Raw genomic sequence first — 18,087 nt, 5'->3', positions numbered from 1 at the left:
GCTCTGATCATCCATCAAGCCAATCGATCACTCTCCCAGCAGCTTTTATTAATGATCTTGTCAGCCGGCTCGCTCTCGGGTGCAGCCGCTTGTCCAGGATGATAGATCATTAGCTAGTCCGCCTGCTATTTATTCTCTCATGACCTTGTCTCTCTCCATTGTTGAGGGGGCCGAGTTATGAGAGCTAGAACATGATAATTCACTATTGATTCTGTATTTTTCAGTTTTTTTCTACGCAAAAAGTTTCTTTTTTAGCTGCGATCGTTTGCAAAGACACAAAGTGTAATAAAAATCATATTTAATGTTAAGTCATATTTTGATTTTGGGTTTGTACTTAAAACATGCAGTAATGTCATATAAACTGTCTTACTGTGTGATATATACATGTATTAACCCAAACCCATTTGTCTCTTTGAGAAACCTCTGCTGGAAAAACCCCGTCTGCTTTAATTGGCACGAGAGAAAAATATGATACCTTTACAGAAACCTTATTCCCAAGCCGCGAGTGAAAACGGACTGAGCTATCTTATTTAACAGTTTGTGTATAGTAGTATATAGTTTTTCATAACTATCACCCCTTTAACCTGAAGTAAGAATAGCACTGTAAGCATATCAATATCTAGTTCTGCCATCACGTAAGCAGACGAATCATATAGTTAGGATCATTATTACTGCTGTGTGTATGTTGTACTTTGTACTCTAAATAGTACCTTGAAGTTGTATTGAATCCGTAATTGAACTGAGTAAAACGGAACATATCTACTTTGTACCAGTAAGTGCTGCCGCAGAGTAAATATGCAGGACAGCTGGATTTTTCTTTGCATTTATTTAAAAAACATGTTTTCTTGGAACATCACAGAAAATGAGAAAAAAACAAGGGGGACAAGAGGGACAGAAAAGGAAGGCTAGAGAGAGAGAGAGAGAGAGAGAGAGGGAGAGAGGGGGGGGGGGGGGGGGGGGGGAAGGTCAACAGAGAAAAAGGCAACGAGAAAACCGAAAGCCAGTCAGCGGGAGGTTCACAGGAACGGAGCCCGGGGCTGAGCCAGTGAGGTGTAAGTAGCTTTAGAATAAACATGAGCTCCATGTAAACAACAACCTGCCACTACAAGCATCGGTTACGCACCCACACAGACCTGGTGGGGTTCTGGATGCACTGATGTGTGTTTGTATGTGTGTGTGTGTGTGTGTGTGTGTGTGTGTGTGTGTGTGTGTGTGTGTGTGCGCTGTATACTCAGGGTGTCCCTGGGGCTGAAGAGCCGTGCCTGTCATCCTCCCATCACTCCCCTCTCCACCCACTTACATCCATGAAGCCTGTCATGTTGATCAAGTAGCTGCGAGCCCGCAGCCCTTTGTGATTGTCAAAAGAGTGCACATGGAAATGTTTGACTGTATAATTGAAGCCTGATTTTTCCGTTTGTGGCTGCAATGTACAACAAAGCGGCAGCGTGTACTGCCACAAATTCAGAGACAAACTGTGTTTCTGTGGCTCATTACTTCAGCCTGACCTGTTTATTATGCAGTCGGTGTTCAAAGAGAAGAGGGAGGAACTTCTTTCTCCTCCAGACTCCTAGATGATGGATGGCTTTCATGTTCGCGGCAGACTGACGGGCAGACCGAGCCCTCTGCGGAGTCAGAGTGACAGAAGATGAGCTTCAAAGCGACGTGCTGAATGCACGGGTCCAAATGCAAATCCTCCGAGTGCAAGCAGCATATCACTACAGTGTTGACCTCTCTGCGTTGGCCGCTTTGTGGCGTTTAAATGTGACCATAGAGTAACTCTTCGTCAGCCAGCTGGTGTTTTTCTCAGGGCTGTGCAAGAGCTGTCTGTGGAAAAACAAAAAAAGAATCACAGTTTAAGGAAAGTATGAATATTTGTTTTCCTCCTCAATGTTACATGAGAAGAGCAATATCATTCTTCCAACCCATGGACATGTATGTCCTTAACGTGACATTAACGTGTGGTCAAGAGGGGCCCGTTGCACCTGTAAACCAAACACAACTGTGACGTGTAGTGAATCACATCACAGCGGCTCAGCCGCTGTTCACTTGCTCTTTAATTGCTCTCTTTCTGAAGCCCAAGTTCAGCGGCCATTAGTTTAGAAAGTATGCAGACAGTTCAGACCTGTCCCTTCGTCCTTCGCTCTGATAATAACTTGACTGTACACAGGTCTCTGTCAGCACTCTCACAAAGTTGCAGAGTTTTTCTATGTGTCTGTCGTCCACCAGGTGTATGCTGGGATACGACGCCGAGAGGCGGGTAGTGAAAATTAATCGATGATTGAATGAGCTGCCATTCAATCAGTGCGCTGGATGTAATAAAAAAAAGAATCTCACTTTGAAATCCAATACTGTTTCAATCTGTTGTTAGCTTGTGATGCCAGCTGGCTCCTGTTACAACCTAATCTGATCACCGTTGGAAAACGCAGCTACGCCCATCTAGAAAAGTCAAATATTATCTTGCTGGAAGACTTACAACCAAAGTGAAACCTGTGATAAAGTAAAAAAAAACAACCAGCACGTCAACGTAAACTCTCCCTTCATCTCTTTACTACATCGCCTACTACTGTCAAACCTTCTATATGTGCCCGATCCCTCTAAGTGTCTCAAAGACATAAACAACCTCACCGGTGTCCCCCATAACCCGGCCTTCAGGACCCTTGGGCCCAATAAGCAGCCATCTGCAGACAACCTCCCTCACCACGCTCCAGCAAACACAGGACGGGACTGTTTGAGTGTGTGTGTGTGTTTGTTTCAGAGAGGGAGGCGCATGTAGTTCAAGGGCACCAGTACTCCATCAAGCTCGAGTCCAGGGAATATCCACCAGCTTCCCTCCCCCTCCTCCCTTTGTGCACCAGGGAGACACTGGTACCCGTCCTCAGTGCCGCCCCCCCCCCCCCCACCCCAAACACACACACTTACAGTAGAGTGTATACCTATTACTGCACAACGGCTCTAGTCGCTCTCCAGTTGTTGATTTTGACCCTGTGCTGCTCGCTGCAGCCTCCCGCCCGCGGCCCCCGGCCCGCTCCCAGGTCTTGCGTGGGTGGTTGGGTGGGGCGGCGGGGGGAGTTCGGGGGGCACTGATGCCGTCCTCTGGTGCTCCTGCAGCCCTGCGTGCTCATCCATCCTAGCCTGCCAGCCCACAGATCGATAGCTCTGCTCTCTTAATCAGGTCTCTGGTGACTGTGGGCGGACGCGTGTGCGTCGGTGTGTGTGTGTGTGTGCGTGAACAGGAGGTCGTATCGGCTGGGGGTTGCACGTGTGTTTCTTTCCATCTCCGGCTGGTCATCGCGACTGTTTATCGCGACCGTATTTTAGGCTTCATCTGCAAATCCTTTGCATGTCACCTCGCTTACAATCCTACACCGACTTTATTCAACATCTTCACTCCTGTCATTCATCTCTCTTCTGTCAACTTTCGTGAGCCCGCTTTGCTTAAGGCTTCAATTTCTCTCACGGGTTCCGCTCACGTGCGTTTGCTCCTCAGCGGCTTTTCTTATCTCCTCACACGCGCTCTGCCCATTCTGGCGGCGTGCCAGGGCTCATTCAGAAAGAAGACTTCACAGTCAAGTTGGTCGTGGTGCTGCTGCAATCTGCTTTGGCTTGTGATGAAGACGGAAGAGGTGAAGTGTTGGTGAGAAATGGTGATGAGAAAGGATGAGAGGTGAGAAGAGCCAGCGGAGCGAGAGGGTAAGTCGGATGGAGTGCAGGGCATCCAGCTGTGATGTTGTGCCTTGCTGGAGAAATCCACCTTCAGGCTCTCATCACACCTGTGTAACCACACGCCCGCACACGCACACACACACACACACACACGCGCACACACACAAACAAGCACGGCAAGTGCGACTCCACTGTGGTTCTTGAAAAAGTAACAAACAAAAATAACTCAAACACTAGTTGTTGTTTTTTTAATTAGTCTCCTTTTCAGCAAAACTTCATCTGTCATTTTAAGTTCCACAGCGTGTGTGCGTGTGTGTGTGTGTGTATAATACTCAGATCATCAGTGTTTTCTCACTGATCACATTTCAGAGTTCATTTTGTCCCATATTCTCTCCCCCCACGCTGTGTTATTATTTTAGTGCAATTGAGCGTGCTTCCTGATTCTGGTCACACGGCGCTGTCACAAAATGTGTTCATTAGTATTCTCGCTTCAAACCATTTCCACCAGTAACATCCGAATGTACCAATAAGTTCCTCACCAATAGGTACCACTGTGTTTTAATACCTTTTATCAGAACAGTTGAACATCTAGTTGATAGAAAGGACATATTGCTCCAATTGAAAAAAGAGATAAAATAAGTATAATCTGACACAATCCATTAGCCTAATCTATATGTCAAGAGGAGTCATTGAGGTGTGGGCCACATTATGTGGTGAGGTATATCAAGTGTTTTACACTACACTTATAATGTCCCTTACACTAAAGAGCATTTTAAATTCCCTTGTGAATGTTTGAAATCCAAAATGCTGATAAACGTTCTGCGTGTGGAATATTGAAATAAGAAGCAGCAGAAGGACGTCGGAGTCCCGCCGAGGGCTGCTTATTTCTACTATATTTCTTTCAATGTGTAAGCATGATGCCTTGTAGACGGCCAGCGTAGGCCAAATGCATCATACTAATTATTAGCATCTTAGATGTTTGTCATATTGGTATTAAATTCTTACCTGGTTAAGGCAGTTAGTGTAAAAGTCAAACAACAAAGGTTTTTTTTCCGAAAGATCTCGCTTATATTTTTGCTTTCCACGAACCGTCTCACTACCATCTGAATTTCCTTTGTAGTGCCCATAAGATCTGCATAACAACCGTTTCCATGATTTATTTTGTCATGTCTGTAGCGTGATCGTGCTAAGTGCTCAACATACTTTGATTCATACAGCACTGTGCGATGGAACTGTACAATTACAAACCCTACAAAAGTGGGTCAATTGAGGTTGCATAACAATTAAAGAGTACAAAGTCTTATGACAACAATGTCCTATGACGATATCATAAGTCTGTCACATATTGGTTTTAAATTTTAGCCACCACCATGTATTTTTGATGCAATTTTAGATGATTTGGATTAGTTGGGATCACATTTTGTGTCCTCTTAGCGGAGTTCTGGTTCATATTGTCTCAATAAATCACATATCAAAAGGGATGACTTCCAGAACTCAATTGTGCAATAACCGATAAACAATGCTCAACATAAGTGGCATTTAACGCAATAGAATTATTCATAGTTGTGATTAAATTAACTCAGAGGATAAGTTGTTTTCCATGAGGTGGTTCTGTTCCATTACTTTGTGTTTCCGCTGTATTTGATCGCGCTGGGAAGTTGCCGGTCATGGGAAGAAGTGGCGCAGGAGGTCCTTCTTGTTGACCTTGCCCATGTGATTCCTCGGCATCTCCTCCACCAGCACCAGGCCTGTGGGGATGGTGTAGGGTGCCATGTGCTCCCTGCAATAAATACGGCTGTTAATACGCTGAAGACTGTTTACTGCAGAAAGAACGATAAACACAGACAACACTGATCAATGTGCACACAGGGACGGGAATATGCACGCGCACACAAATGCAACAACAAAAGAAAAACAGAAAACAATTGCAAAACAAAGACTAGCCCTGTGGCAGAGTGCTGCAGATAAGAAATGTCCTTCATACACTCTGCAGCTCTCCTCCTTAATATCCCCAATTCGCCTTCCAGACACAGATGATTCCCTTCTCGTACAAAACAACATAATCACTGCGAGATGAAATAATAAAAAAAAAAAGAAAAGAAAAAGAAAAACAGAAGACTGCGATAATTAAAAGTGTTTTATTTTTCCGCTTCCGACTGCAGGGTTGTTACGTCAAGTCTTGAAGCCTGGAGCTTTTCTATTATCTTCTAACCTAGTTTGTTTTTTTGTTTGTTTGTGCCTGACTGTGTGCGCGCATGTGTGTGTGTCTGTGTGTGTGTCTTCCTGCATGCATGCTTGTGGTGAAAGTGATCATAATGACTCACACTGCTCCCATCAAACACTCCTTTCAGCAGAGGACTCAGCGAGCAAAGTGTGAGCGAGTATACTTGCATACACACACGTCTCTGTAATAAGGGCTCGCTTGTGTCGCCCTTTCTCCCGGCCGACGTGCTTTTGTGAGTATTTGTTCGTGTGTGTGTGTGTGTCCAAAGCGGTGTGGGGCGCAGAGGGTGTGATAGAGATTCAGACTGACAGTTGAAGCCAGGGCACTGAAGAGTGAGCATCCATCTACTTGTTTATGTCTCATTTTATCTCCCTCTCTCTCCCCCCCTGCTCCCTGTGTGCTGGCACTGCCTGTCTGCTGGCAGACCCCCTGGCTGCAAAACACTGTGTGTGTAAGACTGTGTGAGTGTGTCTGTGTGTGCGCCTGTGTGTGTGTGTTAACCTGGGTCACAAGCAGTAGGAGTAAGCCACCATGCTGGACCAGCCGGCCGCAGCAGTCGGATCTAGAACGACCCGCACCATATGGGGCCCACAGCCGTGACCGACACGCACACACACAAACCCGCACACACACACACAATGATATAGTTGGCGAGTAAAGGAAAAAGACGAGCGCTTGTGCCTTCAGTTACTCTAAAGCGAAGCGGTGCATGTCCCCGCCGACTGTGACTGTTGGACAAAATAAACTCTACTGACATTTAGAAAGGGCAGAAATGAAAATCAGTTTGCACGTAAGGCAAAGCCTTTTGTAACAACCACGTCCTCTGCGTCTTCCGCTTTTCCATTATCTGTCTTTGCTTCACCTCTCCGGCCCCCGTTTCCCCTTCATATTGATCTGCAGGCGGCATACTGGCCGGCTGCTGGGGATGTGTGTGCTGAACTGCAGGATCTCTGTATCACAAGCCTCCATTTGTTTACCACGAGACTGACAACGAGCTGCGGAAATTGTCTCCTCGAATTGGCATAATAAGATTTAACCGAGACAGGACCAGCAAGTCAGCGCTCCTTTGTGATAGTCGGGCATGCTACTCTTTTTGCGTTTGTGATTTCACGTTGGTGGCTTGGTAAGTTATTCAGGTCACAGCTTCCACTGTTACAGTTTGGAGGACACCTGCTGCAGCAAATACTGTAATACTATGATAAATTATCTTTTACAAAGCAACTATGAAATCAAACTTTCAACCAGGAATGTGAGCTTGTGCTGCTGCACAACTTGAGCCGCGTTCACGTTCTTTGCTCAGTCTACATTTTGTCTGCCTCAAATGGAGGAAGAAGCTTTGTTTTTTTATTCAACGCTGTTGTCTATATAAAGAAAAACCTAGGACAAAGGATGCTAGTTTATGCATTATATATAATATATGAATATACATAAATGTATATTAAACTTTGACATGCATTTAGTTTGCTCTGAAAAAGCAAGTATACACACAATAAGAGTAAAATTGAATCAGCGAGCTAAACAACAGGCACTGCCTAACAAATACAGATGATGTAGCTTAAAGTCACAGTACCGTGCCCAGGTCTTCAGCTCTGGAAGGGTCATAGTCCGCCCATACTTTAGCTGCACCACTGCAGTGACCTTTTGACCCCATGTGGCATCCGGAGCCCCGATCACGGCCACATCTGCAAGTGAAGAAATCACACAGCCGCCCGAACATTCAGCAGGATCTAAAAAGAGTTTAGACTTGCATGTTTAAGTAGAGGTTAACGTGCACATCAGATGGACGGTCCAGGAGTTGTGGTGCGGTTTCTAAATAAATCTCTTCATTTTAGGGAACAGGTCAAGAAAATTCCACTGTTTAGTCCTGAAAAACTGTCAAAAGGCCTATAAGACCTGTAAGTGTGGACCAATTATTGATGACCCCCTATAATTTTGAACCATAATTCAATGCACTACCGAAGAGAGACACAATAACTAAAACTACAACATCATCTCCCTAGAGACGGAAGCTGTACAGTACTCATACCTATGATGTCCGGGTGGGCCAGAAGGTGACGCTCCACCTCGAGTGCACCGATCTTGTAGCCACCACTCTTGATGATGTCAACACTGCTGCGGCCCATGATCCAATACACGCCGTCTTTGTAGACCGCTGTGTCTCCTAAAAGACACAACCAAGGGAGGACAGAGGCAGCACAAATTAATCAAAAATAAAACAGATTAAAAAAAAAAGACACCTTGTAACAAATGTAATTGATTGAAACTAAGAGTCTTTAACTCCACACAATGGTCCTTTGGGCTAAATGCTGATGTAAGCATGATAGCATTTTTGCATTTAGTCTTATATCTTCTAATGAATGATTTGTGTTAGTAAACTTGTTTTAATACATGCTGTGTGTGCGTGTATGTGTGAGTAACCATGCGTGAGTGCTTGAGACAGAGAGGGTCAGACCGTAGTGGATGGACGGGTGTTGTAGGATCCCCACATCATCCTTCAGAGACACACACACACACACAAGGTGTCTGGGGGACAGGTGTGGGGGAGGATGAGTACAGTATGTGGGATGAGGGGCTCAGCTGGGCTTGGCGATGACGAGCAGAGGAAATGGGTCAGTATGGATGAGTGGAGAGAGACAGAGGGGGAGAAAAATGGACAGAGGAGGAAAAGAACAGAGAGAGGAAAAGCAGGTACGGGATGGAGTCCGTTTGGATTGGTACGTCCACAGCTGGGCCCGAGGAAGGAATAGGTGTGTGTGAGATGAGGTTAAGCGCACACTGTAGTTTGAGGGTTGGACTGGGAGGTCAGCAAAGGTCAGGGATACGGCATGCAGCTGTAGTTTTGATTACAGACCCTCTTCAGACATATTATACTATGCAATAATTTGAAATAAAAGAAATGAGTGGAAGTTACAATTTACAGGAGGTTAATAACGGCCATTGTTGAGATATATTAAGAACAAATATATTGTACCAGTCGAAAGTTCTGATATATATATTTATATATACACAATTCATTGATATACATTAAGTACCATATAATCTGTAAAAGTGGTGAGACAATGTTATGACATCTTCTCACTTAACTAAAATGTTCTTTTATTTTCTAGGGGGCTTTTTGGCTGTACGGAGGAGATAAAAAAAGAATCCTGGACACAGCTCTGCTAGGAGCACCCCCCCCCCCCGGTTAAGCGGTGTGTGTTTGCAGAGACTACAGCAGGAAAAAGTTCACACCCAAAACGTGGCGTCAACAGCAGAAAGGCCCTCCCTCACCTAAAATCAACACGATGAAGCATGTTAGAAGAAGAATCCATTTTTGCTGGTGGTCTCTGCCATCTTCCGCTTGTCCTCTACTTCATCAATTAGTCTAATTTCACATTGCCTAGTCCGACCCCCGTAGGCATCTGTCCATTTTACATTTTCATCCACTTTCTCAGTGTCAGCCAAACACACACAACTATGCTCTTCTTAGTGATGTTTTGATCCTTGCCCTGCATTTTTCTTGCCTCACCATCTCTGGAGCGTCACATCTCGCGTTTCCTCCCCTCCACCTATCTTCGCTGTCTCGTCTTCCCCCTCTTGCCTCTTCGCTTCAGCATCAATAGAGGGCCCATCTGTTCCCATACATCACGCACTTCATTTCAGTTTATTAGCTGGGATAAATCATAAATATTTCATTATATATCACGGGCGGCTGTCGCCTGCACACCGACAATTTATCACCGCTGCCCTCTCTGCCGGCTTTCAACGGCAGCTATAAGCTTTCCAGTCTATTAAACAAGATTGATACAGTGTGTAAATTTAGATATTGGGAATTTCTTCACAGACCACTGCTCCGCACTGATAGGCCTGGGTGACAGGGGAGGAGAGGGGGAGGAGAGAAGCTTGCTTGGGTGTTACCATCACTAACAGTAGTCCAATTTTCCTCCATTTTAATCATCTGAATACGGTGAAAAAAATGAAATAAACCGTATTACTAATCTGGTTCCAGCTATGTGGCTCCCTCTCATCTTATCTAGATATTTATGGGAGAAGAAAAAGCAGTTTACATTCATATTGATAACCTGGCAGTGTGCACCGTGTGTGCTTGATCTGAAACCTAAAATTGCCACCAAATCTCTTGATTTGCCTTCAAAAATATAAGTGTAAGAGAAGGAAAGTGAGGCAATGTTTGACAAAAGGGTCGAGAATAAAACATTCAAGACGACGTACTTGAATTGAGTTTGAAGTACTTGTACAGGACTCCCTGACCTTGTCTCTTTGAGGAGGAGGAAATAACGAGGGGAGGAACAGCATGTTTGGAGAGCGGCACAAGTGGGAATAGTGATTGCAGAACACAGACTGATAAGAGAGGAAAGAAGGGCGGCGGAGAGATTGTTGGGAACTGTGTTACTAGGACACACGCGCTTGTACACATACAATTCACATGTGTACACACAGTACATACACACAGCACGCGCACACACACACACACACAGTACTTCAGGCATCAGAGCCTCTTTGCCATTATGTGTTATGGCGTCGGAGGCAGATATGGCCGAATGGCTTTCTTAATTAAAACGATAAGAAGCCTAATTGCACTGGGCTTTCATTTCATTCTGAGGCATTAAAGAAAGTGGAGGCGCAGTGTGGGGGGAAAAAAAAGAAATAAAAACAGTTACTAGCTGAAGGATGGAGGGCAGAGAAAAATTCCATCTTCCCTTTCAGAGAAGATGAAAATTATATTAACTGGCTCTGCAGAAAAGTATACAAAATAATTCATTCATTCAAGTCATTAATGATTACGTTCTGAACAGGAGGAACTTTGCGCACAGAAGTGTGTTATGAACAGTGTTGAAAATTCTAGCCACAGCACTTTTTCCAGAGTAACACCAAATTGCCTTCAGATGCAATTTTGTTGGAGCGCGACATTTTAACATCTTAGCAGAAGTCTGGCGATTGGCCTTCGGCCCTGCTGACACCTCTCGGGTCGCTCAAAGAAGTCGACAGCGGCGTCAGTCTGGATAATTTCAATGGGACACCAAACCTGTTACATTGAATAAACTAGAGCAAAGAGGATAAATGCGAATGGTCTGCAGTTGGGGGAGTTAGTCGATGTAAGATGTAAAAGCAAAAATACATCGTAAAACACGTTGCCTGCACACTGCAGAAGACAGAAATACAAGGTTTGACTGTAGCCGAAAAGTAAAACAAATAATTGGTTCAATCTGTTTGTTATTTGCTATTTAGTTTTGTGACTACATGCTACGTGAGGCCGCGGGCTCTTTGCCCAACGGTTTCTCCCTCAGCAGCCACTCATCAGACTGAGCTGCAGGGAAGCGGCACAGAGTTTCTGTTGCCCCAGAAAATGTGAACTATGATTCAAGACTATTCAGGAATAGATAAATGGTGGATTATTCTCCAGGCCTTCACCATACCGTTGATTGATTTCCGAATGAGTGTGAATATGTGCTACGACAAAAACGTGTCGCGGGGGTCTTGATCGGCTGTTCGACGCCACAGACGCACACGTAGCCTGGACACGTTTCTTTGCAGACAAAGAGTGCATGTGGGAAAAGGGCAGCGTGTGACACATGACAAAGGTCAACGTAACAAAAACACTTCAGCCTGTGCGCCACCAGCGTCGCTGCTGGAGGTGACGGGGAAAGAGAACTGGAATTGCACGAAAACATTTTCTTTTTTCTTTTGTTGAAGTGACAGAAGCCGCGTATTAAGTCTTCAAGACCATCGAGCAGCAGCCCGTGAATGTGACTGAAATAAATAACTGTTGTACGAGTGTTTTGGACTGCGTGTGATTTCAGTCGGACCTTATTCTCACCATCACGCAGTTGCAGTTTGTGTGCACAGCCAAGTCGACCCTGCAGGTCGGCTGGCACGTTGCTGGCTTTGAATTGCAGACTAAAATTGATCAAATTAAACCAATTTACAGATTCATTCCAACACACACACACACACACACACACAAAATCTAGTTCCAGACACTGAAGTGGGTTATAATTGTAAAAAAATTAAGAAATATTACAAATAAACGACTGGTATGGCAATATGCTGCTTTGTTGAGCATTATTCTCATTTAATAAAATAAAGTTTATTTTGTTGATTGTGGTTATATTCATTCAAGCATTACAGAAATGGTCCTCGCTGGCGCGTCAGTGTTGTGTTTAAACTATGCAGACAGCTAGGCATGCCAAAATAATGACAAAAAAAATATTCAACTATTAGTTTTCCTTCTCCCTCAGAGATGCTATTCCTCAGCCGTGGTGCGTTTATCCAGGTCTCTGCACGAGGAGCGCTGAAGTATCCAAGCGAGCCCGGCGAGGAGAGGCTTCTGCAGGCAGTGGAGTCGCCACGTTTGGAAAGACCTGAACGTCACGGTGGAGACGGTGGCCTTATCGGCACGCGAGAGGTCTCCATGCGAGATGTGCCGCTTCTCACAGTGACTGTAAACAATTAGCATATATGAATATTAATGTTCCACATTAAAGCCCCGATGCCGAGATGGAGGAGTTAATTAGGATAAATAACAGACAGTCAAGCAGTGAAATCTCCGCTCTGACGTTATTTATCATCCTTAACTTTTGTCACAGCTCCTTTTTTTGTAATTAATATTGTACAAGAAAGCACTTTGCACTTGGATGACTGATCTAATTTGTTCAATATAACGCCATTAAAGGCGCTTGAATTGCTTTTGTATTCGTGTGGCTGATTATATTCCTTGCTGGGGAGCCTCTCCGGCAGCAGATAACAAGTTCAACTTGAGGATTGATGTCTGTCTGAGATGTGCCGTGTTCATCAAGCCCTACTTAACTGCCAGTCGCATGCTCCTTCTCTGCCCTAAATCACACGAATCTGATCTCAACCGAGACACAGAGGTTTACAGAAAAACCAGCCGTTGATCGGTCAGCCATAACACCGGGGGAACACTTTAAATATATTATTAGTTTTGCCTTTGGACGCGTAAATACTAGTTTCCCTTTTTGCACGGAAAACGTACAGAGATCAAAGTGTCAGCTTCTTCACCAACTACCAAACACTCCTGGAGGTCGGCGGCTCACTCCGTGGCACAACGAAGCAGTGTTTCTACACGCAGCAGCGAGTGGCGTTCATGAACCCCGGACCGCGGCGTGCGGACCACCGAGCCTGTATATATGTATATGTTCCTGGGGAGGCTGGTTTGAAATCAGTCCTGTGCGTGTGGGGTGTTGGTAAATACCACAGGGGGCTCTGACTTTGGCGTGAGGAGGACACAGTGTGACTCGAGGTTAAATATGACATTGGGAATACGGAGAGGGATGGAGGGATGGAGGCGGGGGAGAGGAGACGCCGCTCGGAGCAACACAGCGACAAAGCACAGATGACTGGTGGTGGCTCTGCGGGATATGAGCCGCACTTCTGTTTGTCGGTCCGTCCTCGGAGAATTTACCCTGAAGCTCACCTTTACAGCCGGGGTTACTGCTCCCTCAGCGCCACACAAGCAGACAGTCACCCATGCACACGCACACGCACTAAATGGGTCAGACTGAGATGCAGTGCGTCCTTGATAGGAGGCCGGCAGGTGGATCCTGAAGTGAATCTCAACCGAAAAACATTCTACGACGTTTATTGCCAATTGTGTTGTGTTGTTAAAGGATTCCGTTGGCTCACACAAGTAGGTTGTAAATTAGGTAGAATGACCTCAAAATATGACTTTTAACCACGGCGTTAAGATTTTTGATTCTAAAGAGGAGTCTCTCCAAGTTAATCAAATGAATAAATATCTGATGACGCAGGGTTAAAACACACACACACACACACACACACACACACACACACACACACACACACACACACACACACACACACACACACACACACACAGCTTCCGCTAAATTGCTAATGCCTTCGCTTACTTCTCTTCCCACAAGTCATTAATTTATGCATTCATACATATATTTATGGTTCATTTCAGTACATCATAATTCATTCCGGGTACCAGGATCTCTTGGTTGGAAGGTCTACGACGCCGATATCAGTCCATTTAGCTTTTCTCACCTCTGTTGCTCCCAACTTGAAATTTTTCAACGAGTACATCAAATCCAACAACAAAAGCCCTCGCTGTCTCAGGAGAGCTCCGGACGGCAGACAGGCGGCCACAAGAAGAGCGCTCAAAAACAGGGGGAGAGGGGATCAATGTGTGCCGAGATGTTGGGGAAGATGAGTGGAAAGGGAGCGCGCTCAGGAGAAGGTGACAGCCAGCCTTTGGAGCTGCCAGTCAAGCCGCCCCCGCTGGCACCGGAGAAGACACCTCGGGCCAGCTGAGAACTTATCGATCGAAGCACTCACGCCCTTCTCCACTTCTGATGCTCCCCTTTATCCTCTTTCCCTTTGTCTCCTGTTTCCATTGGCCTGTCACTCTCCCCCTCTATGCTGTATTTACTTCTCAGGATTCATCTTGCACTTTGTGTCATCCCCACATCACAAACAACTGCTGCGGATTTTAAACCATTTCGGTTTTTCAGCTAAATGCACTTCTGCTGTCTGGCCAAACAGGCTGTGAAGCCGGGAGCCTGAAATGGTCTATTAGTCCAGCTTTGGATAAGTAGAAATAATTTTAATTTATTTAACAGTAAGTGTATTTCCATCAAGCAGTTTTTAGTGCAAATGCCAAGGACATTACATTGAAAGTTATGTTACATGGCTGATATGCAAATGTTGATGATAAAGAGAACAAATAACGGTGTACATAAAGCATCCACTCAAGCTTCAGTTTCACAGCGGGGACGAGGAAGACAAAATGATCAGATCAGTGAGCAGCGATGAGGAGACGGTAGCTTTCCTCAAAATTAATTTACTCTACAGTTGAAGAGAAACAAGCCTATTATCTCGCTGAAGAGTGAAAATAAAAATAAAGGTCTGGAAATTTTATGTGGTGGCTAAATAAGAATATATAGTAATATGTATTTTTTAAACAATCTCTAGTAATTCATACTGAACCTACAAATAACATACCTGCCAACATTGCTTCTGTTGAACTATTAGGTTGCTCATCCTGTAGACATTAGATACAGTAAATCAAAAAAGCCACCAGATCACTTTAAAAAAGTTAGTCCCCTAGGTGTAAAGTCGTCATGTTGGTACTGTGATCAAGCTAGAAGCCAGTTTAATAAATGGCTCTTCTTCGTCTTCAGAGTCTCTCAGGCTGCATTCACATGTTGACTGGCAGACTGACGGAGCCGTCAGAGAGTAGATGGCGCTTAAGAGGCACAATTTATAGGGCAAGAAAGTCCCATAAACAGTTAGTAAAGGAATGAGGTGATATTCATATCCGACTGTGTTATTGTCTATTGTGTTTTTCAAGGGAGGACATTGATTTTGCCACCAAGAAGGTTCATCTTAGTCGGATCCCTGAAAAGCAGTTACTGCTGGATGCTGTTTGTTTTCTTAATGACAGGAAAGCAGACAGAAGAGACAGAAAGCTCCATGGGAAGGTAGCAAAGGATCAGCAAGAGATAGGAAGATAGAATTGGAGTGCAGGTTTGAGACGGATAATACTTTTTCTCTAAATATTATGCCCAAAGGTGGCCGCCAAAGAAACACAGGTTAATGCTGTGCTTACTTCGCTAGATAGATGCCTCTGAGTACTACAAATACCCACATCTCTGCTTGTGCTTCCATTAAATTACATTGTCAAAGGAAAAAATGATAAAAGAAACACCTCCCGTTTCACATTGGTGTGTGCGTGAGAGTGGCAGGCGAGTTGATGTGTTTGATACTTTACTATTGAGTGGACCATGCAGGTGTGTGTGTGTGTGTGTGTGTGGACTGGTCTGTGGGGAGCTGATTGCGTGGCTCTCATTATGTGGCCAGTGGCTGTAATGGAGTGTGACAGCAGCGTGCTGTGCTCTGGATCTCTGTCCTTCCAGCCTGCAAAGTCAATTAAACACACACTGCCCTGCTCTCCCACTGCCTCACCCAGCATCGCCCTCCATCACTCGCTCCTTCGTGGCTTCTATTCAACCCCAACACCTCATCCTCCACCACCACTCCACCCACCCCCTCCCTCCCTCCCACTGGGGCCTTAAATGCCGTCCTTTGTAGCAGACTCTCTTTAACTCTGCCCCCGATGTGATTCCAGCTCTTTCCCAACTCTTGGCCTTGTATTTCCTGTTGTCTACACAACAATCGAAAGCTCCAACTGCTCCTGCCTTCCCCTCCGTGTCCCGGAGCCTCCCCCTGCGCAGACCTAACGCCCGTCTCCCTGTGGCTTTGCAGTGAAGCAGGGCTCCTTGGGGGGGGGGGGGGAAGAAGACGGGTGGGGGGAAGGGGGGCGGAGAGAGAACTTCTGGGCTGCAGGGAGAGAAAGATGACAGCTTCCCTGTGTACTGCCATTCACACATTAAAGGGGAGAGGAGGGGAGGCGGGAGGAGGGGGGGGCCATACTTGGTTTCTCAAGACCCAGAGCAGTCACAACCACTTAGGAGGAAAAATTGCCCTGTAGCACCAAAAACACACACAGTCCATTTATCACTCTCTCATAGTCCCCCCCCCCCCCCCCAAATCCTTGCACGCACACACACACACACACACACACTTACGCGCATGCACAGTTGAGTTTCTGAGTGTGTGAGTGTGTGTGTGTATGTGTGTGGCCTACTAGGCTGGATTCCTGGTTTCTAATGGCGCGTTTCCACCGAGCGGTACGGTACGGGTCGGGTCTGTTAACCATGATTTGGCGAGCGTTTCCACCGCCAACAGTACCCTCACTTGATAGGCGTGGTGTATTCCAGAAAGTAGTGATAACGTCACTTGATAGGCGTCATTCGATCGCGCGAAAACTGAAAGCTAACCGCAAACAACAATGGAGGACATACAGCCGATCCTGTTCTTCCTTCTCGATATGCGGCTCTTTGTCACAAGGAGACGACAATCTTTGTTTGAGCAAAGGCTACACGCTGCAAGTGTGTTACGTGTGTTGTCTTTCTCCTTGCGGCACGCGCAAATGCCGACACTCTTTCAACCAATCACCGTTCTGCAGAGTCTAGCTCCACCCTTTAGTACCAAACAACTGTGCCAGGTACCCCAACGGAAGGGTACCCAAACAGTGGTACGGTACGGTTCAGATCTTTGGTACCATTCTCAACTTTTGGCAGTGGAGACACAGATAAAAGGGTACCGACCCGTACCGCTCGGTGGAAACGCGCCATAAGTGTTTCAAATCAGGCCCCTGAAAGTGCAGCCTGTACCAAAGATGGAAGAAATCTTTCTGTGAATCCCTGTGACAGCACAACCCATGTAGATGCAATTACTGGCAGGCTTCACTCCCTCCGAGGGAATGTGTGTGAAGGCAGGCACAGCGTTGAGGAGGGTGAGTGAAGAGAAAGGGGAGGAGAGCTCGGTACCTGTTTTGAACCAGCCGTCATCAGTGAAAGACTCAGTGGTTTCTTGAGGTCTGTTCCAGTACTCCTTGAAGACAGACGGACCTCGAACTAGGAGCTCCCCGTCTTTCCCTTCCAGACCTTGACGTACCTGCGATGTTTTAACAGGAGACAAAGGGCGAGACAGTGAAGGATCGGAGCAAGCGGTTATGAAAGCATACTGACTTTCCATTGGACATAAGCAAGCTGGCTTCTACAGCAAAGTGTGGGGTTTGAAATTCAAAAATCACTCATACTACTTGACGTACGGTCTTGTTTTAATTCACCGTCTGGCGATAAAACAGCTTGAAAATGGCTAATTTCCTACCCGAGTCTCGCGGTGATTTCCCTCCACAATTGTTGTGTTATTCATCACAATGCGGACCTCAACACTGGGAAGGGGCAAACCTACGGCTCCTGTCAACGGAAAAAGCAGAAACACACAGTAAAAGCCCATGAGGTTAAGTAAGTCGAACTTAACCAATAGAGTGATCAGCTATTACTATTACTATTCCATAGACGGATACCAGACTCAGGACACACGGCGTGACATTGTGATCCATCAAAAGTATCGAGTCCTTTCAGAATGCCACGAATAGCAGCGTCTGTGGCATTAAGTCAACCCATAACTCACGACATAACTCCGCTTCACCGCTCACAAGGTCGGGCATACTTTTTAATTTTTCAATGTCTCATGCAGTTTCTGACTCTGAAGTAGAATTCCGCCCTTCAGTGCAGACGACCGCTGAGTGCTTCACAGTGGCTGTTATTGCACCACAGCCGCATAAAAAGGTTATAATTGAGCTGACA

At 45.6% G+C, this 18,087-nt stretch overlaps 1 protein-coding gene across 6 annotated transcripts in view; it reads right to left on the bottom strand.

The window, feature by feature from the left end:
• Positions 1-811: 811 nt before the first annotated feature.
• The window catches only part of acsf3 (acyl-CoA synthetase family member 3), a 30,001-nt gene continuing 12,725 nt past the window's right edge, over positions 812-18,087 (bottom strand). For 3 of the 6 annotated variants that reach the window (XM_078085122.1, XM_040165664.2, XM_040165674.2), the window contains exons 6-10: positions 17,606-17,694; positions 17,263-17,389; positions 7,914-8,048; positions 7,458-7,569; positions 3,898-5,443 (exon numbers count right to left, since the gene is read on the bottom strand). In XM_078085122.1, the coding sequence (XP_077941248.1) occupies positions 5,329-5,443; positions 7,458-7,569; positions 7,914-8,048; positions 17,263-17,389; positions 17,606-17,694 (578 nt within the window). In that variant the 3' untranslated portion in view covers positions 3,898-5,328. Of the gene's footprint in view, positions 1,825-3,897; positions 5,444-7,457; positions 7,570-7,913; positions 8,049-11,953; positions 12,325-17,262; positions 17,390-17,605; positions 17,695-18,087 lie in introns of those variants that run through there. The other 3 variants (XM_040165683.2, XM_078085123.1, XM_040165655.2) reach the window with 2 other exon arrangements.

The sequence above is a fragment of the Gasterosteus aculeatus genome, chromosome 12 (assembly GCF_964276395.1).
Source record: "Gasterosteus aculeatus chromosome 12, fGasAcu3.hap1.1, whole genome shotgun sequence".
NCBI lineage: Eukaryota > Metazoa > Chordata > Actinopteri > Perciformes > Gasterosteidae > Gasterosteus > Gasterosteus aculeatus.
This window is presented reverse-complemented; position numbering and strand designations above follow the sequence as displayed.